Source organism: Tursiops truncatus, chromosome X, assembly GCF_011762595.2.
Source record: "Tursiops truncatus isolate mTurTru1 chromosome X, mTurTru1.mat.Y, whole genome shotgun sequence".
In the NCBI taxonomy this organism is placed as follows: domain Eukaryota; kingdom Metazoa; phylum Chordata; class Mammalia; order Artiodactyla; family Delphinidae; genus Tursiops; species Tursiops truncatus.
This window is the reverse complement of record NC_047055.1, coordinates 82,679,686-82,705,353: the sequence shown is the minus strand read 5'-3', so window position 1 is coordinate 82,705,353 and position 25,668 is coordinate 82,679,686. Positions and strand designations below refer to the sequence as shown.

Genomic DNA, 25,668 nt, shown 5'->3' with positions numbered 1-25,668 from the left:
TATTACATTAATTCATTTTCATAGAATATAATGTCAGAAAACCTTTTCTGGAATTCAATAGACAACTCCACAATTGGGGGAATGTAATTCAGGCCATCACATTCATTTCTTGGAAACCAATTTCAGCAAAGTCAGCCAGTCTATCTCCTGCCAAATTAGTTTCCCAAAGGCATAATTTTGCTAGGAATGAGCAAATACAACCACACATTTGGAAGGTATTTCTGAACAACCTTGTTTTTATTCAAAGTGAATTGTAATGTCAACGAAACAGGTCAAATATATTATTTCAGTCATTGATGGTGTGCTGGATGCCTTTTGGATGCCAAATAAGTAATCTTTTCCAGTATCTTCAATACCATACCTCAACTAGGTCAATTAATCTCCATAATAGGGAAGATTTCCATGACGTGAATCTAATAATTCACCAAGCAAAGTATTCAACTATGGTGCAAACCACAATGTTAATTACCAGTTCTTGACATGATTCGTTTTGAACATTTTTGCACAAAAAGTGGAATCCTAAGGAGTGATACAATGAACAGCTTTAAGTCTTTGTAAAGTGTTTCTGAAAAAAACTGAAGTTTCCTTAAGTCCAACAGTAACACTATTGCAGAAGCACCATCTGTAGTCATATTCACTAATTTTGACCAATCTATACTAAAAATTTCAAGACTCTTCTCAACATACAAAATCCAGGTATTTCTAGATGTACCCGTCAGAGGCAAGTCCAAAAGAGTTAGACTGCATCAAAATTCTAGGTGCGGAGGTTCTTAAACTTTAGGGTGTATCAGAATCAGTTGGAGGGCTTATTGAAACAAATTAACAAGCCTCATCTCCAGTAGGTCTGGGGTAAGGCCTGAGAATCTGCATTTATAACAAGTTTCCAGGTGGTACAGTGCTGTTGATTAGAGACCATACTTTGAGAACTACTGGCTAGACACATAGCTAGGCTAAGTGTACCTTTAAATGCATAGTGTTTATATCTGCTGTAACCAGTTGTAATCTAAAACTTTACAATTTAACTTCTTGACACAATGTCACAAAAATGTTCAGCCACCAATCTTTAACATCCTGAGCAACAGTATCTACTACCTTTGCAAATGCTTGTCTATAATGTAAATTCTGCTGTACTCAACACTCTTTTCTTAAACGACTACCTACAAAAGGCTTTCAAGCCCTGGCAATTTTTTCATGTAATATATAATTGCATTTCATGGCAGTATTACTTAATTCTATCTGTATTCAAAAACAACCTATTGAAATTCCAAGCCCTTTTTAAAGTTCTTTTTGTTTCAGCACTCATAATTCTTGTATACTGGTCATATTTCTTACAACGGTTTATTTTTAAATGGTGTCTTAAATTGTAGTCTTTCAACAAACACATTTTATTTAGATATAGAGGAATACTCATCACTTCCACTAGGAAATAGGCTCCCTTTGATTTTCCTTTAAATATATGACCTTCCTGTATAGATAATTTTTCTTTTTTTCACAGATATGGGCACAAGAAATATTTCATATTCTTCAAAACTACTATAAAAAAGTACAAGCACAACAATCAGTGGTGTCTTAGTTATCTATTTCTGTATAACAAATTACCCCCAAAACTTAGTGGCTTAAAAAGCATTTATTTTCTCATAGTATCTGTGAGCGTGGCTTAACGGGGTTCTTTGGCTCAGGGTCTCTCACAGGCTGCAATCAAGGTGTCAGCTGGGGCTGCAGTCATCTCAAGACTTGGCTGGGGAAGGATCCACTTCCAAGCTCACTCATGTGGCTGTTGGCAGGATTCAGTTCCTTGTGGGCTGTTGGACTGAGGGCCTCAGTTCCTCACTGGTTGTTGGTCAGAGGCTTCCCTCAGTTACTTGTCACATGGGCTTCTCCCAAGGGCAGCCCACAACACGGCAGCTTGCTTCATCAGAGTGATCAAGCAAGAAATGCCAGAGAGAGAGAAAGAGAGAGAACAAACAAGATGGAAGTCGCAGTTTCTTATAACCTAATCTTGGAAGTGACATCTCATCACTTTTGCTGTAGTCTGTTCATTAAAAGCAAGTCACTAAGTCCAGCCCACACACAGTGGGTGGAGGTAGATTAAACAAGAGTGTGAATACCAGGAGGCGGGAATCACTTGGAGCCATGTAGAAGATGGTTATCATGAAAGGCAAGTGGCACTTGGTCACTGTGTCAGGGAGACACCATGGATCGGTAGAGACTCCAATAAATGAAGACAATGTGGCTCGGCAAAAGGGGTCAACCAGTGTTGTGAGAGGATCTGATATTTCAAGAGTGGTTGGAAAGTCAGAATTCTTGGTAACGTTTCACAGTTTTTAAAATGTTGGCAACAAGTTCATATTTGTTAAAAAAGAAATGCGTTTGTAAAATGCAAGTTAAATGATAGAAGAAAATGAAAAATCATTCAACTAGATGATGCCTTAATATTCAACCCAAACCCACTATTTGACTTCAGATTCTGATGAACACTATTGATCAATGAAAATCAAAGAAGTTCTTTTAAAAAAATGTGTGGGGCTATGGGCTGTCAGTTTGCCATCCCTGCCATACCTTTGGGATTTTCTTTGTGGTGTAGATGAAAGGGCAAAGGTTTTGGTGTCTGAAATGCAAATTGTGGTTCTGCCACTTCCACTATGTCCTTGGGCCTATGACAAGAGCCAGAGAAAAGATATTCCGGGCTATTATTGTTAGTATGTTCTTACTTGTCTCCCCTACTAGACTATGAGCTGCTGGAGGGTTAGAAGACCCACCTGACCGCAACACTCCCTTATCTCACTTTCCTACTTCATTCTTCTGTACAGCACTTACTATACTACCTAAATACTATATATTTTGTCCTTTTATCTTGTTTATTGTCTGTCTTTCCCACTAGAATATAAACTTCATGAGGTCAGAAACCTGTCTGTTTTGGTCACTGCTTTATCTTCTCAATATTGAACTGTGCCTAGTGCACAGTAGGAGCCCATTAAACATTTGTTTAATGAATGAATTCCATTGTTTATAGTACTTAGCACAGGGTCTGGCAAGAGTAGGTGTTCAAAAAATGCTGAAAAGCATTCATTGTCCTGATAAGAGAATGGTAGGCAGATCAAGAAGTACCCTACATGCCATGCCAAGCTTAAGGCATGAGAGTGAAATGTCCATGTCCAATCTACCTGGCACACAAGTTATTTTGGTCAAAGTAACTGTAGCTGGCATATATGGCATTTACTATGTGGTATATAATGTTCTAAGCACTGTACTTATATTAAATCATTTAATACTCACAATAAAGTCTATGATGTAGCTTTTATTACTATCCTCCTCTTCCACATGAGAAAACTGAGGCAGAGAGAGGTTAACTTGCCCACATTTATATAACTAGTAAGTAAAAGAACAAGGATTTAAACCCAGGCAGTCTGGCTCCAAGGTCTGTTCTTAGCCATTATGCTACACAAACTAAATATAAGAAAAGTGTTCTGGAAAATGTTATTAAAATGCAACTATACTGTTTTGAGAGATGTTAAAGATGAAGGATTTTGATCTCAAATATATTTAGGTTCATATCTTGGCTCAACCACATTCCAGCAGTGCAACCTTGGGCCAGTGACTATGCTGAGCCTGTTTTTATTTTAGCTATAAAAAACGTAGATTAATACATATCCTGAAGGGTGGCTGTGATGATTAAATGACATAATGAATCTGACATAATGTGAGGTACCTAGCCCATGTGGTAGCTATTATTACTAACACCAAGGGGGAATTTATTCTATAAATGCATTGCTAAGCAGCTACAAAACTTACTTTTACTTAACAGAGTTTGGCAATTCCATTTGGAATCAAGTTAATTTACATGGAAAGAAACTATAACATTATAAAACACTGGTTCTAAATTCTTCCTTATCTGCCTTTCTCTTTCAACAACCATTATTGTATATAATGTGTCAAGCCCTAGAGCAAAATCTCTGCCCTCTTGGAACTCAATTAAAAGATAATCACAAACAAACTTCCAGTCATAAGATAAGTAAGTTCTAGGGATGTAATACATAGCATAGGGGAAAAAAAGAGAATTATAATGCGATATGAAAATACTATGAGAGAAAAAAATATGAGAGGTAAAAAGAACACTCTGGTAGCACAAGGGAAGGCATCATTTACCTTGGCTGGGAAAGATTTCATAGTGATAACTTTTGAGCAGAATAAGTATGAATTGGCTACACAATGGTGAGAGTAAAATAAGAAAAGCACTATGTGAGAGGACATGGTATGTCTAGGAAGCCAGAAAAGTTCAGAATGGTTGGGACATTCCAACGGTTGGAACAGGTGTGGGCAAAGGTAAGCACCAAGTAAGGCTGGAGAGAGTTTGGGATCAGACTGTGAATGGCATTGTCTGCCATGCTGACAAGTCTGGGCTTAGTAGGGTAGGCAAAAAGTAGCCAGTGGGTATCTTCAGGCACAGACAAAAGTCAACTTTGGTTTTCAAAGTATCTCTGACAGCAATGTAGAAGATGGACTATGGTCCAGAGAGTGGTAAAGGAACAAGTTGAGGCAATTTTCATGGCTCAGATAAGAAATGATGGCAGCCTAAACTAGAGCAATGGGGGTGGAAGTAGCTGGACTCAGTAGACATTTCTGAGGTAGAGGTGACATGATCTAGTGACCGAGTGGATATGGGAAGTGACAGGAGAGTGAAAAATTGAGAAGAACTCCATGGTTTCTGGCTTGAAATGGATGAAAGACGACATCCATAGAAAAAGAGAACTCCAAAAATAGAACAAGTTTTTGGGGAAAATAATGAATTCCATCCTGGATATTTTTTAGTATGAGTGACCTATAAGACATCGAGTAGTAGAAAGCTGAAAAGATGTGTCAAAAGCTCATGAGAGAGCTTAGGGGTAGAGAAAGAGCTATAGGAATAATCAGAATACAGTTAACATCTAAAGCCATAATAATGGATAAGATTGCTCAGGAAATGAATGTAGAAGAATATAACTAGGACAGAAGTCTTGAGAGCACCAATGCTTAAGGAAGCAGTAAGAGGAGGAGAAAGAACTAGAGACTTATAAGGAGAATCAGAAGTGAGCTGCATCATGGAATCCAAGAAAGGAAATTCAAGGAAAGGATGGCTCATGTCAATTATCTCATAGAGGACCAATAAAGGGTAAGAATGGAAATGGTTTTGGTGCCTTCAGAATGGTGACATCACATATCAAGTGGCAATAGGCTAGGAAATAGGAACTAATACGGTCTTCTTTTTTCAAGAATAATGGTTAAAAGGGAAAAACAGGGATAAGGATAATGGCTTAAGGAAATTACAAAGTAAAGGGGAAGTTTTTGTTTTTTAAAGGTTATTTGTATACACTTACATACCTATAAGTGAAAGAAACCAGAGAGAGAGACTTAAAATGCAGAGAAGAAAGAGATTGCTACTTTTGAATTCCTATAATATCACTATATGACTCACTCACTTGGCACTGAGCTTACACATTTGCCTTGTACTGGCAGTATTGTACATTTAGCAATGCTGGCACAAACTAAGTGCTCAATAAATCTACTTATTATTATTTTTCTTCATGCATCTATGCATATTATCTGGCCAGTAAAAGTATACAATCTTACACAAGAATGTACAGAAAGGAAACTGTGTGGTGAAACTGTGGAAAGAGACTGAGCAATACAGATCCAGAACAGATTTTTACCCACCATTTACTAGTGTCCAGACCAAAGAAAAATCATTTCACTTCTTTGCACCTGTTATTCAACCGTTAAATGGGAAGAATATCACGCATTCTTGCAAGCTTATGAGGATTAAACAAGCTATTTAAAAAGCACTTTATATACAACTTGGTGCTCAAGAAGAAGACCTAATTACTATTATGATAATTTTTCCTACCACTAGAGCATCTAGAAGAGTCACTAACGTTTCAGGATGTGTCAATGACTGAGGATAAATAAATAATCAGGAGGCACAGCAGCCACTGCTATACTGTATTCTAGAGAACGAAAGCACAAAATGGCATCAGCTGTTGGTCAGCCTTCTCAAACTTTGCTTATTCATTTACCATCAACATGATTTCTGCCACATCCAAGTACTGAACCTTAATACTTTTCTTTAAATCAACTTACTTCTTTTTTTTTTTTTTTTTTTTTTGCGGTACGTGGGCCTCTCACTGTTGTGGCCTCTCCCGTTGCGGAGCACAGGCTCCGGACGCGCAGGCTCAGCGGCCATGGCTCACGGGCCTAGCCGCTCCGCGGCATGTGGGATCTTCCTGGACCGGGGCATGAACCCGTGTCCCCTGCATCGGCAGGTGGACTCTCAACCACTGCGCCACCAGGGAAGCCCCAACTTACTTCTTTAATTGGCCTCGTTCTAAAGAGTTATAGCTGTGAAACTACGGGTTTCATGCGTTATCTTTTTTCTAATATATATATTTAACCATTAAAACAAAGTATTCATCCCATTAACCACCCCACATCATCTTTCAAACCACATTCTAAAACTGCTTTAGGGTTGCTGTGAGACCCTTAGGAAGAGATCAGGTAGCAATTTGTGGTTTTACTTAATTTTTCTGCTACTGGCAATGATAACTTACAAAGGTTTGCAGAATGTACAAATGAAACAAACCAAATGACAAAATTCATCCCAGTTATATACCCTAAATATTTTCATGGAAAGTCCTAAATTGTCTAAAGCTAAAGAGACAGCCCAGCAATTTATCTTTTTATGTAATCCCTCCATCTCTATTTCTCTAACACAAATGAAAATGAGATTGTGAATAAAGGCCCATCCTGTGACCTAGTCTCAAGAACAGAACCAAGGAGAGGAGAAAAACACTAGTGGGTTTTGCTCTGAAGCACTAGCATTTCAATCAAAAGATATGGTAGGCATGCAGATCATTCAAGTGAAAACCTGCTATCTCCAAGATAGTGGAACACTCCTCTGAAAAGGCAAACCACAATGTGTTATTAACCAATACCTTTCAAGTCTGTGTTACAAACCAGGAAGTTCTCCATCACTCCAACAGCAACAACAACAACAATCACTGACCAGAACCGGGAGAGAAAACTTCACTCACTGATAACAGCTACAGATACTTTACATACGCACTTTTGGAGCCAGTCTTAAATCCACTATGTTAAGAGCCACACTACACACTTTTAAAAAGTCACTCCTACAATGCATTCTTAGATCACTAACCTTTTCATTCAGGGAAAAAAATGTAACCTGCACCTAAAATATACAAGTTATTATGGAGACTATGAAAAGATAAGAGTTTGTTTATAATCTAGCATGGGGAACAAGACATGTATTTCACAAACGGTGGCACTCATGACTGAAGAGAGCTGCTGGGAAATTTCCCCCCAACATTTTATTAAGAAAAACTTTAAACATATAGCAAAGTTGAAATAATTTTACAGTGAACATTAGAAAAGTCACGACTGATATTCTACCATTTTTACTACATTTGCTTTATCACCTATCAATCCATCTTATTTTTTTACAAACTGCTGGGATTTTAAAAATAAGACTATGTTTAATGAAGAATCTTAGTAGGCCATATTAGGGTTGCTTCTCAAAAATTTTCACTGATGAGGTGTATGAACAAAAAAGCTGGAAAAACTCAAACCCATACTCAGTGTTCAATTCCTGCCAACCTCCAATCAAAATCTATTCAGAGCTCACAGTAGGCCATTTTATATCTCCACATCCTTGTCCACTCTGAACCATCCTTCCCAGCCCTCCTCAAGGCTCAGTACCAATCTGTGAAACCTCCCCCAACTTTCACGCCCTCGCCCAGAATTAACCAATGCCCCCTACAGGGACCACATTTTTCATCATTAGCAATTAGCTCACGGTATCTGCAACTCTTGTTTTCAGTCTGACTCTTTTACTAAACTCTGACCTCCGTGAGGGCAGGGATCCCCTTACTTCACTCTGAATCCTCAGCAACCAGTACAGTACTTAGCCTATAGCAGGCACTCAATAAATAATATAAATGAATAGCCCAGACCTGTCTTTACCCAGGAGCCAAGGAAGATTTTAGTCCAGTGTGGGAATGATTTAATCACACCGGCACTTTAGAAAGATTCATCTTAGAGCACCGTTGTTAAGAGCATGAGCTTTGGAGTCAGATTGCCTGGGCATGACTCCCAGAATCCCAGCTCTGCCATTTATTGCCGGGTGACTCTGGGCAAGTTTCTAAACCTCCTGTGCCTCAGTTTCCTCATTTGAAAAACGGCTAATACTGCTTATCGTGAGGATCAAATGAGATCATTTTTGTTGTTGTTGTTAAAGCACACAGATTAGCAGCTGGCACATAGTAAGCATTCCATCAATGTTAGTCACTGTTGCCGGCAACCAAGTTAATGACAATGAGGTAAAAAGTCCTTAAAGCTCGAGTGGTAGCAGTGAAAACAAAGTGGAAAGAATGGCCATAAAAGAAGAATCTACTGAAAAATGCTCAGTCAGGAAGGCAAGCAAATGAGTGTCTGACATATTTTTTCTCCTACTTTGTATGTTTGAGATAGCTCGTGATTGAATTTTTTTAAAAAAACATTAAAAACAGCTATAATTACCCAGTCTAGGCACAGATTAGATGCTGGGCACAAGGAGTCTAGCATGACTGGACTCTAGCCACAAGCTCTATGACCACTGTGAGTTTCTTTATGCAGGTCTTTCAGTCTCTCAGCTGAGATTTTTTTCATTACTCCACCCAGCACCATTTCTTTAGTTTATGATTCCCACAATTCCATATCCTATCTTCTGACTGTGCACACATCCCCAAGAGCCTTGGTTGGGGAATGGGTTTGTGGTTTTGTCCTACCCAACCCTGTACTGCTTTTCTTTTTCTTCTTCCTGCCCACCTCCTTTACTTCTCAAGCCTTGCTATTCCCTACACGTAGGAACTTGAAACCCAAGAGTATGGAAAAGCAATAGAGCAATAGCAGTTGTGCCAAGAACTGGGGTTGCTGCCAAGCTGTTCTCCAGGCCCCATATGCAGTGACCAACTACATGTAGAGATTAGACTGAACTGCCCGTGGGGCCTCACATGCTTGATATTCCCGTTTGCTTCTGTTCATTTTCTTTCTCCTGCTTAAATAAGCCTCTTCCCAAACCTGTAACCAATTCAAATCCAATTCATCCTTGAAGACCCAGGTGAGGTCCAACTTCTTCAAGGAAGCCTCCTCTGACCATTTTAGCCCACAGACATTCCCCCCCCCACACAAAACAGGTACCAATCTGTACCATAAAGCATAATCACATACACATTTATACCATTAAATAAATGTTTCCTGTGCATATATTTGATTTTCCAAGGGCAGGAACCATGTCTCACATGTCTTTTAAACCCCTTACTCTTAGTGGGTTAATACTTGTTTAAAAGCGACTGAACCAGTGGGTTTGTTTGTTCGTTTGTTTAGGCTAAGGAAGGATGAGGTAGAAACATGTTGAAATGAAAGAGGTTGAATGAACAGATGGGTGCAAAAGAAGCACTGGTTCAAAATTCGGGGAAAAGCTGTAGAAGAAAGGTGCTCAATTAACACGTTTAACTGATTTGCTGCAAGGTTGGAAAAAGACACAGAAGAGAGATGTCAACTGGAAAAATCTGGAAAATGGCATTTCAGCTTGAGGCAGAAGACAGCAGGAGAAAGATGGGGCTACAAAACAAATTCTGCTAAAGCCTAGGGATAGGCCAATTGGATAAAGGGGGTTATTGGGATGACATGGGTAGAGATGTGGTTATGCAGGTGAGCGAATCGGTAGGGCGTGGTATGAAGGGTTGGGTAGATGGATAAAATGATCGAGGGTAGTTAGGCAAGTGGGTTAGCTGACTGGGCGCTGAGTGGGTGGATGGGAGACAGGTAAGTGGGTGGGTGGTTAGGTGTTTAGTTGGGAGGGAATAGGTGTGGGGCGTATTATTTAAGATCCGGCCCCTCCCTCACCTTGACCCGGAAGCGGATGAGCGCTAGCCTCACGCAGTGGCTCAGGCAGGCCGGTGGCAGGAACCAGGCCCGTGGAGGAGGGGTGCCCTTGTTGCCCACGTGTCCCACGATCAGTTGCGCTGTCTGCCGCTCGGCCTGGCACCGACGGCCCCACTCGGCCAGCCGGTCCTTGCCCAGGCCCCCGGGGAACATGACCACCAGCTCCAAGCCGTCGCCGCCGGGATAGGCACAAGCCTGACATAGCGCTGACAAGTAGCCCAGCATGGCGTTCCATTGGCCGCCACACACCCAATCCGTCTGGTAGCCGCCATAAAGCCGAGGCAGCGCTGAGCCCGCGTCCACCAGCACCCGGGCCCCGGGCAGCGGAGGGGGCGGCGGCGGCGGGTGCAGCCCGGGGTGCGCCTGGCCGTGATGGTGGAAGTGGTGAGCGGGGTGATGGTGCCGAGTCGGCCCCGCGCCCCCGGAGTAGGCACCCAAGGCAGCGGGCGCGAGCGGCGGTTGCAGAGGCGCGGAGCCCCTGGCGGCGCGTGGAGCCCCGGGCGCTAGGGCTGCTGTAGGCGGCAGCGGGCGATGCTGCTGCTGCTGCTGCTGGCGCGAGACCGTACGCGCGAGTTTGAGGAGGTCCACGGGCACAACAGCCCCGGGACAGCGCTTCTCCAGGAACTCTTGGAAGCCCTGGACGCCCATGCTTCGTCGGTGGGCAGACGAGACGGCGGCTGCGCGAGCAGGCTAGGCGGCGATCTGGGCGCGAAGCTGGGGGCGGGCGCGTGCGCACTCCGCGGGGGGCGAGGGGGCGGGCAAAGGATTCCCGAGGGGCGGGGTGAGCTAGCGAGGGAATAAGGGAGGCGTGGGGAGGAGACCACAGAGTGGATTTGGGTGGAGAGGAGTGGTGAGGCCGACCGGACTCACGAGAGGCTGGGAGGATAAAAGCGATGACGGCCTCTAGTCACTTCTCTCTTATCCCTCTATGGCCGCTCTTCACCGCTTCAAAAGGGGTGAAGCCTCTTACTTCTACCTCCAGGAGCCACGTTACCGCGTCTTCTCTATGGTACACGCTTTCTAGCTGGAGGAGGGGGAGCGGGGCGGGGCATTCTGGGAGTTGTAGTCTCCTCTACGGCCTCGGGATACAGTGTTGGAACAAGATTACCACCCCTGTCAGCCCTTGCATTCACTGGGTCTCAAGGGGAGGGGCGTGATATGCGTTTAGGATTTGCACTCCAGCTCTTCGCATCCACCGAGTTGCTTCAGGCTATTTACCGCCTTTCCCAAGAAAAGGAGTTGGGGGGGAGTGATGCATCATGGGAAAGGAAGTAGAGTGGTTTAATTGAATTCAGCTAAAGTATGCTAAAATTTCCCAGGAGGAAGAATTTTCCTTTGGGGGGAGGGAATAATGTGCGTAGCTTTTAATGAATGAGAAAGGACACATATGAAACGTAAAAATAATAACCACCATTTCTGTAACAATCCACTTAACTTTTAGCTACTGTAATTCTTTGAGGAAGAGTTCTTGGCCCCAGTTTATGAATGGTGAAAATTGTATAATTTATTTGCCCAAGGCAATGCAGAGACAAAGTGAAATCGAATATCCATTGTACTCAGGAGCTCTTTGGTCAGGGAGATAAGCACCAACACAAGTTAAGCTACAAGTTGTACCTTTCTGGTACTCACTGAGCTACAATGTCCTATGGTTAGGACCTTTGTTTGCAAACATTGTGAATCGATCTGTCGGGGAGCTCTAGAAAAATAGCGGTAAGGGCTCCAATTCCAGACGTACAGAATCATCTTTTGAAAATCTATTCAATATTTTCAGCATTCTCCTTGTTTGATTCAGATATAGACCAGTCTTCTGGCTGACTGGTGTTTAGGGCACACTGTTTATACCAGAGGAGGGTAGAAAACAACATCTATTCTGTTCTGTAACAGTGCGTAGCAGTCAGATCTGGCTTGGAACTTAATAGAAGGTGGGAGATAATGGCAGGCCGAGTAAGAATGCAAAAGTTTAGAACTCAAGAGTAGTCAGGGTGAATGAAATCTGAGAACAGTGTATTAGGATACAAAAGCTGAAAAATCTTCAAGCTCCATAAAGAAATTTATCATAAAAGACTAGTGGAGATAGAACAAACCAGATTGGCAAAGAATAAGTAGATGTTGAAGCAATGCACATAAATAACTCCCGTGAAAACAAGCAGTGAAAGGAGGGAATAGTGGCTTGAAGGGATGGTGGATGAAAGGAATAGAAGTTTTCTAGTATAATGGACACCTGTTGGATTGTCTACTCAGCCCTCCTTTTCTAGGAATTAACCCTCTCCCCATTTACAAAAACTGTCATGTTAACCATAACCATCGCTGACTGGGTCAAAGGTAGATAACGAATCCAAGCTGGGTCGATCAGAATCTCATTCCCTAGAAATTTGGAATTGGACCAGAGAGATCAGTTTTTCTCTAAGTGTAAAACTTCGAAGCTGTCAGTAGTCAATTTTCCCATCAGAGGGACAAAAGTAAAAGATGCTGGTCTGCAGGAAGAGAAAAAACCGCAGACTCTAGAGCAGAGATGGGAGATAGGGAGTCTTCATCGTGTTTAAGACCCAGGTTCTAGATCATTCCTCAGGCATTCTTGCCCTTGGTTTCTCTGAGGCAACCTCATATCCTTACTATTTTTAAGATAGAGTTGGGTTAGAAACTACTCATGACCAAAAAATTATTAATTCAAGAACTGGTACCAGAAATGGGGTGTGGCAAATTATAGACCCTAAACTATGGAACTGGCAAAGATTGGAGATCTCCCATATCGTTAATTGGAAGTTGGCATTCTGTGTTATTTGGCAGCGAAGCAGTTGCTTATTGCTCTTGAGACTCAAAAGCAGAGCAGCCCTGCCTATATCAAGAGTTTAGCAGTTGCTAATGATTAGATATTCATGGGCTTTGCTGATTTATTGTCTCATTTTAAATGTTCCACTAATTAGGAAACTGGCATCCAGTTTCCAACGAACTGGAAAGAGGTTATCTTTACAAGCCACCACAGTATTCCTTGTTCTCCCGCTCCCCCAAATGTGATGATCTCTTCCTCTGTACATGCATTCAGCTGGAATGCAAGGAAGAGAGGGTAAGTGTAACATTCCCAGAGCAGATCGGAAAAGAGAGGCTTCACATCGTTGAACTCAACCTGTTTCCTATCCACGCTCTGAACTGGAGACCTTGAGCATAATGCCAGGGAGAAGGAGCCAAGTCTTTAGGTAGAGAGCTAAGAAATAGAAACCCGGGCTTCTCTGGTGGCGCAGTGGTTGAGAGTCCGCCTGCCGATGCAAGGGACACGGGTTCGTGCCCCAGTCCGGGAAGATCCCACATGCAGCGGAGCAGCTAGGCCCGTGAGCCGTGGCCGCTGAGCCTGCGCGTCTGGAGCCTGTGCTCCGCAATGGGATAGGCCACAACAGTGAGAGACCCGCGTACCGCAAAAAAAAAAAAAAAGGAAGAAAAAAAATAAATAGAAACCTGCAACAGGGTGATTATTCCCTTTAGCAAATCTGAAGATTCAAAGAGCATAAGTTGACAAGGTTCTTGGCACTTGTTATTAGCATTGTGAGGCCCCTCAAATGAAATTAACAGGCAGTCATATGTGTAAGGTCGGATCTTAACAAACGGCACCGCGAAACAGAGGAAAGCTTCAAGTGAGCTTTATTAAGGAGCGCTCCTGGGCGAGGTTCACTGGTCCAAGAGAATGGGGCCAGAGAAGTCGCACCCGGGCGAGGGTTGGGCAAGATTTTATAGGGGAAGAAGGGAAAGGGGTGTGGTGAATCTGGGAGGGCGCAGGGTATTCCTTATTTGGTGGTCTTTTCGGGTATCCTGGGGGACCGTTAGTCCCGCCCCTCGAAAGGCGGGAAGGCTGGGCCGGGTTCAAAGTCCCCAGGTCAGTTCCTGGAACTGGGTGGTCCGGAATGTCTCCAGGGCAGTTTCTGGAACTGGGTGGTCCGGAGAATTTCGGTCTGATGCAACCTGTGAATCTGATTGTGTTCCCCTGCCTCGGGCCAGTTGGCCTTACAATAAGAGGTTTTGAGGAAGTTGTATCACTAGAAAATCCTATCTAGTGAACAGGGACCATGAGCCAGCAGTGATTCTCAAAGTTTGGTCCCTGGATCGGCATATCAGCACCTAGGAACTGTTAGAAATGTAAATTCTCGGGACTCACCCCAGATCTCCTGAATCAGAAACTCTGGGGGTGGGGCTAGCAATGTGTGGTTTAAATGGTGTCAAAGATAAACAAAGCCTGACATTAGTTAAAGCAATGAGGACAGATTTTATTCAATTACTGATAGTAGGGGAAAAAGCAGAGCTCCATTCCCATTTGTGCAGAGGTGACTGAGCATTTTAAAGGGAAAAGGAGGGAGGAGGAGCGAGGAGAGGCTCAAGTAGAGTCAGGGAAGTGAAAAATTACAGAGTTGGCCAGCGTAAATGCAGTTAGGCTAGCTGTGTCTGCTAGCTGGCAATTATTTAAGTTAGGATTATATCCTCCCACAGTTACTGGGAGACAGAGGCCCTAGCCTTCCCGATGACTACATTTCAAAGGAATGGTCCTTGAGACACACACTCTGGAGTTGTAGGAGATACATATACATCTCAAAGGGACAGGGGAAGAAGTCATAATTTTAAGCCCTTTTTGGTAAATGCTCTAAGAAAGGGAGGTCAGGGGTCTATTGTCAGGTGTCAGCTAGAGTAAGCTATAAATTCTTTTTACAGCCTGAGCTTTTCCAGATGGAAATTGGGTCATCCCAGAGACTCCGACTTAGGAGGCTAGAAGCCAAATTTGGTCTAGTCTCTTAGTGTAGGTGTTTGAATGGAGTGTTTGTGTCGAGAGTTTTTGCAGGTCACACTAGTTCTCCAGGTGATTCTAATGCACCCTTACGTTTGAGAATCACTGCTCTTCTAGAGCAGGCCCAAGTACAGACTGGTAAAGCAAAAAGAAGCATCAATAAAATGACTCCCGTAAGTTTTTCTATACCCGTACTTTATTTCCTTCCTTCCTATCCAGGTGGAAATGGTGCACACTTGGACTGGTGGCTGATAAAGTTGTGCCCCTCTCCTTTCATAAAAGGGAACTTAGTGGTTAATCTAAATATTTCTCTACTATTGCATGTTAGATCTGTTGGTGGCAGTTAAGTTTATCAGGGAGTGGCAGGATCAAGACATCCACATTTAGATTGCCACTGAACTAGATGAGGAAGGGGCATGTCCATGCTGTGCCGTTGCTCTGGATACAGTAGTTGCATGTGACTTGCAGTTGTCCATAGATTGTTAGGTGTGGACATTTGTGGAATTGTAGGTATGGGGAAAATGGCATATGTGTTTACGGGGCAGTCAAACGACGGACTATAGGTAAACGTCTGTTTTGTCTCCCCAGTACCCCTTTTCTACCACTTTCTCTACCTTACCCTCATGGTTGCACCAGGAGCTTATTCTTTATGTACCTTCCCAGAGAATTTGGGATTGAGCTGGTGGAGGGGAGATGAAAAATCCTGGCTGCATTCAAGCACCTGATTTATGTTCCTAAGACCCATCTGCACTATCGTTGGGTGTTTTGAGACACCACCACCATCTTTATAATAAATCCCTCTTTTTTGTTTAAGCTTGTTCAAATTGGGTTTCTATTACTTACAAACAAGAATCTTAACATATATAGTACAAGAGAAACTTTATGCTAGGCATAGGCCATAGAGAGGGAAGAGATAACAGAGGCCAAAGCCCTGAAAGTAGAAAGGGACAGTAGATGTCACAGAATAGTGGTTAAAGTGTGTGCTTTGGAGCTGAGATCTTGGCTCCAATACCAGTTCAACTCCTTATTTGCTATATAACTAACAAGTTATTTAACCTCTTGAGCCCTTATTGTATCTATGAAATAGGGACTCATTAATTTATTCAACAGATTTATTTGGTACCTACTACATGCCAGGAATAACGCTGGGCTAGGAGAAAACAGTTTTCAAGGCAGTCAAGGAGCTTAGAAGGGAGATGGTAATGTACTTACCTCAGAAACTTTTGAAGATTAAATGGTATATTAAAGTGCTTAGCATAGTAACTGGCACAGTAAGCACCTAATAAACCTTAATTATTAAAATGAAGGCTGGAGAGAAGCATAAAGAAGTTGCATCGAAAATTCATATTGGATTCAATCTTCTGATATCTTCCACCTAAGTAGTAACTAGCTGTTCAGTTTCTGCAAGGGGCCCACTTAGCTTTATCTATTGCCCAAATCCTTGGGGGCTGTTTGAGAGGCTGTAAGCTTATATGGTAATAGTAAATAATTCATTAGAAGGTCTAATAAGGCTGCTATGTTGCTTGTGTTTCTTGAACCAGCAATAATAGCAGGGAGGTCATTTGATTAGTAAAGGAAGCAAGGACTGTGGTTCTCAACCCTAGCTAGTTTAATATGATATTAATATATCACCTGGGGAGCTTTTTAAAACAATACTAATTATAGGAATGGGGCCCAGACACTAATTATTTGTAAATTGTGGTAAAATATATATAACAGAAAAACTACCATCTTAACCATTTTTAAGTATACAGTTCAGTAGTGTTAAGTATATTCACATTGCTGTGTGCTAATTTTTTTTTTTTTTCTCACTGTTGTGGCCTCTCCCGTTGTGGAGCACAGGCTCCGGACGCACAGGCTCAGCGGCCATGGCTCACGGGCCTAGCCGCTCCGCGGCATGTGGGATCTTCCCGGACCGGGGCACGAACCCATGTCCCCTGCATCGGCAGGCGGACTCTCAACCACTGCGCCACCAGGGAAGCCCAGGGACACTAATTTTTAAAAATACCTCCCCAGGTGATTTTAATATGCAGTCAGCGATGAGAACTTCTGAACTGGAATGGAGAAATCTTACAAATTTGTAACAGGCATGTAAACTAGTCTTTTCCAGTTCTTCATCTGTTTATCCCAAGGTCCTGCTCCTATTCAGACCATCATCTATGCTTTATTTCATTTCTGTCTTGAGCTCCTGTCTTAAGACCCACCGTCTTTTCCCCAACTCCTACTACTTCAGCTCCTTCTAAATTCTTTAGTCACAGACTTAATTCTTTCATCTGATTCTTTTAATCTAGTGCTCATTAATGATGGCACATTTTAAATGGGTTTTATGGTGTTTTATCCCCCAACTTAAACACTTTCATCTCTGAACCTCACTTTACATCATCTGGCACCACTGGGGCAAATACCCAATCTTTCACCAACAGACCTCACGTTGACTCACAGGTTGAGTTCAGTTTTGTCACATCTCTATGACTGTTTCCTCCTTAGTGATATGTAAGGTCCCTTCAGTAGCTGTTACTATTATTTGAGCAGACCTACTACGTGCCAGGTGCAGTGCTAAGCCCTTTATGTTTTTTCATTTAGTCTCAAAATACCACCAGTGAAGCAGTTATCCTTTTTACAGATAAGGAAATTGAAGCTAAAAAGTTAAGTAATTTTCCAAGTTCACAAAGCTAGAATACAAATCCAGGCCTGCTGAACTCCAAGTGGTATCTGTAGCAACTATAATAAGAACCAGGGCCCATTTCCAAACCAGTCTGGTTTCCCAAGTGCAAGTTTATTGTGAAAGTCACTAGAGATGTCTAACAATAAGCACAATTAGCAAATTTGGGACATATCTCATTTAATACTCACAACCACCTCATTGTACAAATGAGAAAATAGAGGTTTGAGGGGTCTGTGAGTCAAAAAACCTGTGTTTGTTCAACTGTGTACCTTGTATCCTCCCTTTAGGGATCACCTAGGAGAGAATACCTTGGAGTCATTGTCATAAAATCAAGGTAATAGATTTTTAAAAACACTTTACAAATCCTCATCTAATCTTGAATATTTCTGATAGGCCTCTTATTCTTCCTCCAGGGCTGTTTGCATAAACATATGCATGATTCTTCTACCTAAATTATCAAATGAACAAGGGATCTGACCTCATTTGACAGTTTCCCAAGTCACTGTAGTGTGGTAAATGAAAGATGTGCAACGGAGATTTCCAAATGCACTTTTTTCTGAAGGTGGACCATAAACACTGTCAATATGAAAGGAAATACTCCTTAATAAATTTACACAAAGGGCACATTTTGAATTCTTGCTTGTACCATAAACATATACTTCTCCCAAAATTATAAAACAAGCACTGGACATAACCTCATGAAAGATATATGAAAAGCGTATGTACTAATCATAATAATTAGTTGAAAACGTAGTCTAAATGTATTTTGAGTATTATTATTACAGTACATCTGAGAGTCAGTATGGCCTGAGGTTTTTCCCATGAATTTTGGAGTCAGACCTGGGTTTGGATCCAGGCTTCATCATTTACTAGCTATGGTACCTTGGTAAATTCTTTAATCTCTCTGATTCTCAAATTTTCTCTGTAGAGACAGTAACAGATCTAGCTTATAGGATTGTTTTATGAATTTTATCACAAGCCTAACTAACACAGTAGGTACTCAGTAAATCGTAGTGACTGTTCCAATTATGGCTCATTGACAAGTGAGGACAAGGGGTCCAACTCAAAATCTGTTGGAGCTATAAATCAAGAGGTAACACACAGCTTAGTTTATTCAGCCAACATATCTATAGGACTAAAGTTTTTAAATCTGCTAAATTAGATTTGGTAAATGAAGAACCAGTTTAAGCCAGATGATTGCAGTGACTATGACAGCGTTTTAATAAGATAACATACTCATTTTAACACAGCCTTTATTTTCTGTTTCAAAACAAAATTTCCAGGAAACAAAACAAATGGTTGGATACAAATGAAATAAAAATCACAGTTTCAAAGAACCAAAATCAGACAACTGCTTAAAGGCAGATCACTTGGTTTACCAAAAAAATAATAAAAGTTAATGTCAAGAAGGATTAAAATTAGGTTTAACAACATTCCATATAATGCTACATTCCCCAATTAAGAAAGGAGAGTTCACATATACAACTAACTGTTAAGTGTAGAGAAGTGGCTGAAATTCTGCATACTTCATAGTAAATTAATTATGCATGAAAGTTTATTAATTGCATAAACTTCCTGAGTGGCTCCCATGCTGCACTAGGTCTACATGCTTAATATTCATATCAAACAAATTACAGCTTTAAGTGATTGAGCATGACAGACCTTGAACAACTGCACTTTCCAATCAGTCACTATTTCTGCTGAGGGTATGTTCTGGACCACAAACCTCAATCTGAAATCTTAAATTATAACGGAGAAGAAATGCAACTTAAAAAAAAAAACTGGAAGGATGACAAGCACACATTTAGGAATTTTATTTTTCACTGGCACTTTTTTTTTTCTCAAGAGCCCAGTTTCTCCCCTTCTTGCTTGACTTTTGGCCTTTCTGTTAGAGGTTTTTTTAATTAAAAGAAGACCTTCCAGAATGGGAGCTGTTGGTTTATATAATCTTCCAGCTATCTCAGTTGAAAATAACTAAGTGTAACCTAGTTACTATCCCAGGCCCCTGCCAATGGTGGCTGTCAAGGTCCCTGACCAATGTTTGTGTTCATCCTTCACATACAAAGACTATTTCCAGGGTGACCTGAAAGCATCTGGCTCCATAAAAATTTCATACTAACTTCACTTCAAAGGATTTTACCAAGTTTGAGTGTCACCATTTTACAGTCTGGATTGTTTGTGGGTTTTTTATTTCAATCCCAGAAATTACATTTACCAAATCAATGACCTTTCCTATGCCCTGCTCCCTTACTGGTTCATCTTCTAAATAAAGGGGGAAAAACAAGTCCCCAGTAAACTACAGGATTAAAAATGAACAATCTATTCTAGAAAATGGCCTGCACACCACCTCAAATATCTCAAGATTCTTCTAAACCAAACAGAAGATTAAATAACTGAATCCCAAACTGATGGCAAGTATACCTCAGGAATGTACTTGTACATGAAGCCTGAAATACAGTATTTACTAACATTAAACATGCTGTAGTGTTACACACAGTAAACATGTGAAACAAATAACATGTGGTTTACAAACATTTGCTCAGTTTTCTGGAAAAAACAGAGAATGCATCATTTTCATCACTCAGAGAAGACAGCAAAGAAGAAAGTCAATGCCTCCAATAAACTTTAGAGATTGGATAAACAGTTATGACTAACTACAATTCAACTAAAAGCATATGGCCATTTTAAGGTAATAAAATATCATTGCAAATACCTAGCAGTATGCTAATATGCTGAATGATGGGCCACTGCTGTAATATTTGTCAAATATTTCATTGTGATAGTTAAAGCAGTTTCAACCCATAGCCCTTTAGGCACACAGACAAGAAACGCATCTCTAATAAAAGATACGAAGTTACAGGGCTTCCCTGGTGGCGCAGTGGTTGAAAGTCCGCCTACCGATGCAGGGGAGGCGGGTTTGTGCCCCGGTCAGGACCCCACGTGCTTCGGAGCGGCTGGGCCCGTGAGCCATGGCCGCTGAGCCTGCGCGTCCTGAGCCTGTGCTCCGCAACAGGAGAGGCCACAGCAGCAAGAGGCCTGCGTACCGCAAAAAAAAAAAAGATACGAAGTTACAGGCACCAGATTGTCTAATTTAGGTACTTTCTTATCATTTGTTTATTTTGCAACTAACTTCTACAACTAAGTCCTATATTGCCACCAGCTGGATTTATTTCTCTGTTCTCCATCCCTAAATCCCCAAAGCTTATTTCACAGAAGCATGTGGCTCTCGTCACTTAAACATAGATTGGTACCAGAGTGATGGTCCTTCTCATTTCAAACTCATAGTTAGCAGGCCAGATTTATAACCTGAAAGAATACTGAGAATCAAGGCAAAAAAGCAAGTTTCACAGGCAGTGTTTACATGTGTACCCCAAAACAGCACTGAAAAAGAGGTAGATAAACAAATGTAATTGGAGTAGAATTAAATCTGCGGTTCTAAAATGATACATCCCATCATACTGTACATAACACTCCACACTCAATCCAAAAATCACAGCAGAAAAGTGCCTTTTAAACTTTCACAGATAATTTTGCTGTCAAACCATTAGAATTCATGCTTGATATAAAACTGGCAAGAAAAATATGAAAAACGAAATGGATATTTGTTATACTACAGCAAATTGCCTTAGAGATTCAAGACTGCTACAAATATACATAGGGTTATTTTCATTAGATTTACACCAATACTGGTTTCATATTCTTATGATGTTACACCCAACTTCACAAACATAGCAGCAGGTAATTCATGATGAAATGCTCACATTGCCACATATGGAGATACAGTACTATTCATCAGACTTGCACTTTGAGAAGTAAACATGGTGGTTGGACACACAGACTACCCCCAAATAAACTTTACAAGTGGGATGGTTTAGTATAACCTTTTTTTTTCTACAAGAAGGAAAATGGAAAGGACAGGTTTGTGTGTGTGTGTTGGAAATGGGAAGAAGGCCCTTGTTACATAGTAGGCTCTTTGTTAAGTAAGAAGGGAATTTCTGAGCTTTACCTCAAGAGTTAATTATTTCTGGGGGGGGGAAGTACCTCAGCAAGGATGAAAACAGCACTATCATATGATTTAGCAAAATTATGAAATAATGCAAAACCCCTAGATAGAAAACTAGCTAATATTTACAGTCAAAGTGACTGTAATTGGAATCAAATATTTAAGTAATGGGAAAAAAATAACTTAAAAACCCACAGTGATGTGAATAACACTGTTTTCTTCATTTCTGCACAAACTCACTTTTTTCTGTATTTTTAAACTTATACATGTTACATATACATCATGTATACATATGTTAACCCAACTACTGCAGTCAGCATGGAGACAGCAGTACACTACTCACCATCTTCAAACTTTAGAAGACTACTTTTCTTTCCAGCAAAAAATCTGAAAAGATTCTAAATATTACAAGGCACTGCAAAATTCTGCAGGCAAAAGAATGATGAATTATACATAAAACAGAGGTGGTGGCAAAATGTGGGACATTTGATGTAGAGCAGCCATTAATAAATGTAATTGTGCATGTCATCCATGGAGCTTTTTTCATCCTGGGGTACACTGTTTAAAAGGATTGCAACTCGAGAAGAAGGGATCATAAAACCTGCAGTATTTTCACTTTATAGGTTGTAAGTCTCAATGTAATCACACAAAGCTGACTCTAATAATGAAACACAAGCAGTTTTAAAGAATTACGGATTTTAGGCACATTGTTTTTGTACACATGGAAAATTGCAATGCAAGAATTTGCATTACACTAATGTCCTAAAACCACTTCAACTTGCAAACCAATAGTGTAGAAGAAATTTGAAGAATCTGTACATAAGATTTAGAAAGACTCATCCAAACCAGAATATGTTTTATTAAAAGAAAACTGTGGCTCTTATCAACAGCAATTCTCAAAATGCTGCCCTGGATGCCCCCAAATGATAGCAACAGAATCTTCATGATGCTGAGTGTGATCCTCAGGTAAGTAACATAAGACACATTTGTTTTTTTTGAAAAAGTGTACTGCATGTCACAAAGTAGACTGTGCAAAAAAAGGTACACCCATTAAGTTTTCCTCATTACCTGGCAAGATCACAGGGTAAAATTTTTAGAGGAATATGGAGGAAAATCTGTTAACAGAAATGTTGGGTGATCATCTGGAATGTTGACCAGTAGACAACTTGTTATTACGTAAATGTGTACTAGAAATGACCTTGAAATCTTCAGAGCGAAAACTAAGTATTTTAAACATCTTTATATGTGGTAGTCGATAAATACCATTTTAGAATTCTATTTGGGTTTCACAGACTGAGCATTAGGTAACTCTGTGACCAGCCTTTTAAGATTATTACAGTTAACCTTCTTGAAAACTAAAAGTGTATATTTTGACATTGCCTCCCCTCCTCCTAAAACTGGATAAAACCCAGTAAAGTGCAACTTGACAGTGATCTCTCTCAGATTCTAAAGAGGCTGCCAAAATCATCTGAGATCTAAAATCATCTAAGATGCTAGATACTAACAAGGAAACTATAACAACTGAAAAAAAGGTAATCCAAAAAAAAAAAAGCTAAGGGCAACTTAAATAGTATCGTTTGAGGGTCTACTATCTACTGCAGGACAATGTATACCCCACATCTCTTAGAACCCTGTAAAGCCAGTGTTTCATGTGTAAGTCTCAAAACCTACAAAACCTACTGTGTCAAGTAAATTTCACTTCAGAAGAATGGACTAATAGAGGTGTAACTTGAATCCTCTTTGTTAGGAACACTAAGATTCCCCCCAAATGAGATTCACATCAGCTGCAATACATCCCTTGCAAAAGAATGCAAGCCAAACCAATGCCTCTCAGATGCTCAAAAACAATGTAGTGTGCACATGAGAAACAGAGATAGCTGCTTTGAATTACTATGGAAATCCTAAAGCAGCTACAGTATCTGCAGAATCAAGGAACTGTTACAGTTCTGTTTTTTCCTTTCTCTCCGCCTCACCTAAAACAAGGCTTCACTCCTACTGCTGTGACGACGGGAAGAAAATCACATTAAAAAGGGCTCATGTTCTATATTGGTTGACAAAGTTATTCTAATTTTATATACCAAAACATTTCCTGCAGCAAGTTACCCTGCCTTCTGCGAAAGGTAAACCTAAGATAAACGTGAAGAATCCCATAAGACTCCAGCTGTTGGAGGGTCTCACTTTGCCCATGTTAGGGGAATATAAATAGTTTTTATACCTTTTAAAGAAAAGTATCATCCAGCTGCAGAGAGCAGCAATAATGGAAAGTGTCCTGGAAATGGAAATGCTCAAGCTGAGCTTATTAAAGCATTCTGAACAGTATTTTTAAAAAATCAAGTATCAAAGAGGATAGGATTTGAAGTGAAAAAACATTTCTGTGTGCAGTGTTCTATGTACAAACTGCACAGTTCTACAGGATGATGAGCTATATCAAATACTACATTGGAAAAAAATATATAGTGGAAAGTAAACTCAAAACGAGGGAAAATATGGCAGAACCCAAGAAGAAGAAAGTTTATTATCTTAGGTGTCCTGGAAATATTTCTGAAAAACATTTCCTTTTTCTTCATCTTCTACTCTGATTCACTTGGGACCAGGAGGGATCGCGGATGGATTCTGAACTGATGAAGCTGGAAATGCCTGCAAATTCATCCCCGGCTGGAACAGTCCCCCAGATTGGGTAGGAATTACTACAGACTGTTGTGGTGTTCCTGAAATTCCTACCCACTGTACCGGATACCCTGGCCCCCCCACAGCATTATATTGACAAACATGGGGTATTCCATATGATGATAATGGCCCAGGAAATGAAGGGCGTGAGAGTCCTTGTGGCAAGGAGGCTGGGACAGCTCCACGGATTTGGGACAGAGAAGAAATCCATGTTGATGTGTAGCCCATAGTAGATGGAGTATTCTAACAAAAAATAAAAACAAAAGATCAGTTTATTTGGTAGATACTTTTACCCATCTGTATTCTTTTTGCCTTACTACTCTCCCATTATTATTCTGACTGTCTACCATTTTTGGAGTAACGTTCTGTGTGCTAAGCATAGTTATATACCTTATTTCATTTCATCTTCGTAACTGCCCTGCAAGGCAGGCATTTTTAGATGAGGAAACAGAAGCTCAAAATTGATAACACCCATCACCACTTAGCAAGTTAATAGTAAGGTGAGGATTTGAACACAGTTCCAGCTAACTCCAAGACCCCTGCTAAATTTCTGTTCACAGTTTAGTGTCTCCTTTCCTCGTGCTAGCACTACTCTTCAATTTTTACTTCCTTCTGCCAGTCCCAGGCAGTCTCTCATTCAGGGACACAGACAACAGTAGTCCATGTTACTACATAATTCTTTGAAGAAAGAGGAGCATGATTTAGAGTGGCATAGGGGAAAGCCTGGCATATAGTAGGTGCTCAAGAAATGTCACCTCCCTACCTCCTCCTACTCACTATTTAAAGTCTGACATTTCTGTTATATTTTTGGAAATTTAAACTCGACAATTATGTTTTGGGCAGTACTAAGAAAACATATTCCTGCCTGACTCTTCTTATTATATTGTATTGTAATTATGTGTATGTATAGAGATTACTGAAATCTTATGCACATGGGAATAATAAGTCTAAATGGAAGTAAATAATTCTTACTTAAAGGAGAGCTTGGTATCAGTCCCAAATTCTTAGTTCTTGTAAATTGATGGTCAAGCTAAAACGCTTTCAACTAAAGTTTCAAACTACAGTTAGGTTAAAGGTTTTTAGCTTGACTCAAGAATGAATGACAAGATCTCTTGAGGTAAAAAAGAAACATTTGAAGTCCAGCAATCCCTTTTTCATATCAGTATTTTTGTTCTGTTAAAGTAAAACTAAATACTTCTGATTTTAAAATAGCACATATAGTATGATCACATTTTTGTAAAGCTATTTCTATGTATTCATATACAGACATAGAAAGATATCTGAAATGATGTTTATCTAAAGTTAGTGACAATTATTTCTGGGTGGTAGGATTTGAAGGTGGTATTTTAAAATTTTGTACTTTTCTGCATTGATTAAATTCTATAACAAACATTATTATTTTACAAACAGTAACAATTTTTTTATTTAAATTTTTTTATTTAAAAAAAATTGGAGATGACATGTTATACTTAATCTTCTCTTGGATATTTAAAAGGCATCTCAGATTCAAATGACCAAAACCAAATGTATGATCTTTCTTCTACCAAAACACACTGCTTGCTCATGTTCCCCTTCTTGATGATTGGTATGCTGGAA

The 25,668-nt window shown here is 40.5% G+C and overlaps 2 protein-coding genes and 1 long non-coding RNA gene across 30 annotated transcripts in view; 1 reads left to right on the top strand and 2 right to left on the bottom strand.

Annotated features, from left to right (window-relative positions):
• Nucleotides 1–10,768, bottom strand: part of FAM120C (family with sequence similarity 120 member C) — a 139,087-nt gene extending 128,319 nt beyond the window's left edge. For all 26 annotated transcript variants that reach the window (XR_012329216.1, XR_004524581.2, XR_002177998.3 and 23 more), the window contains exon 1: nt 9,934–10,768. Coding sequence is in view for 20 of the 26 variants with exons in the window: in XM_019943562.3 (XP_019799121.1) it covers nt 9,934–10,620 (687 nt within the window). In the remaining 6 variants the exon portion in view is untranslated. The remainder of the gene's footprint in view (nt 1–9,933) is intronic.
• LOC109551281 (uncharacterized) lies at nt 10,221–24,354 on the top strand. 3 transcript variants are annotated; one of them, XR_004524582.2, is made up of 5 exons: nt 10,240–10,356; nt 10,927–10,981; nt 17,690–17,736; nt 22,296–22,371; nt 24,000–24,354. It is a non-coding gene; the product is annotated as an uncharacterized lncRNA (long non-coding RNA). The 3 variants fall into 3 exon arrangements; XR_012329217.1 differs by lacking the exon at nt 10,927–10,981 and having other exon boundaries at nt 10,221–10,356; XR_002178002.3 differs by lacking the exon at nt 10,240–10,356 and having other exon boundaries at nt 10,792–10,981.
• WNK3 (WNK lysine deficient protein kinase 3) overlaps nt 23,986–25,668 on the bottom strand; it is a 145,959-nt gene continuing 144,276 nt past the window's right edge. The window contains exon 22 of the mRNA XM_073799048.1: nt 23,986–24,315. Coding sequence (XP_073655149.1) covers nt 23,986–24,315 — 330 coding nt within the window. The remainder of the gene's footprint in view (nt 24,316–25,668) is intronic.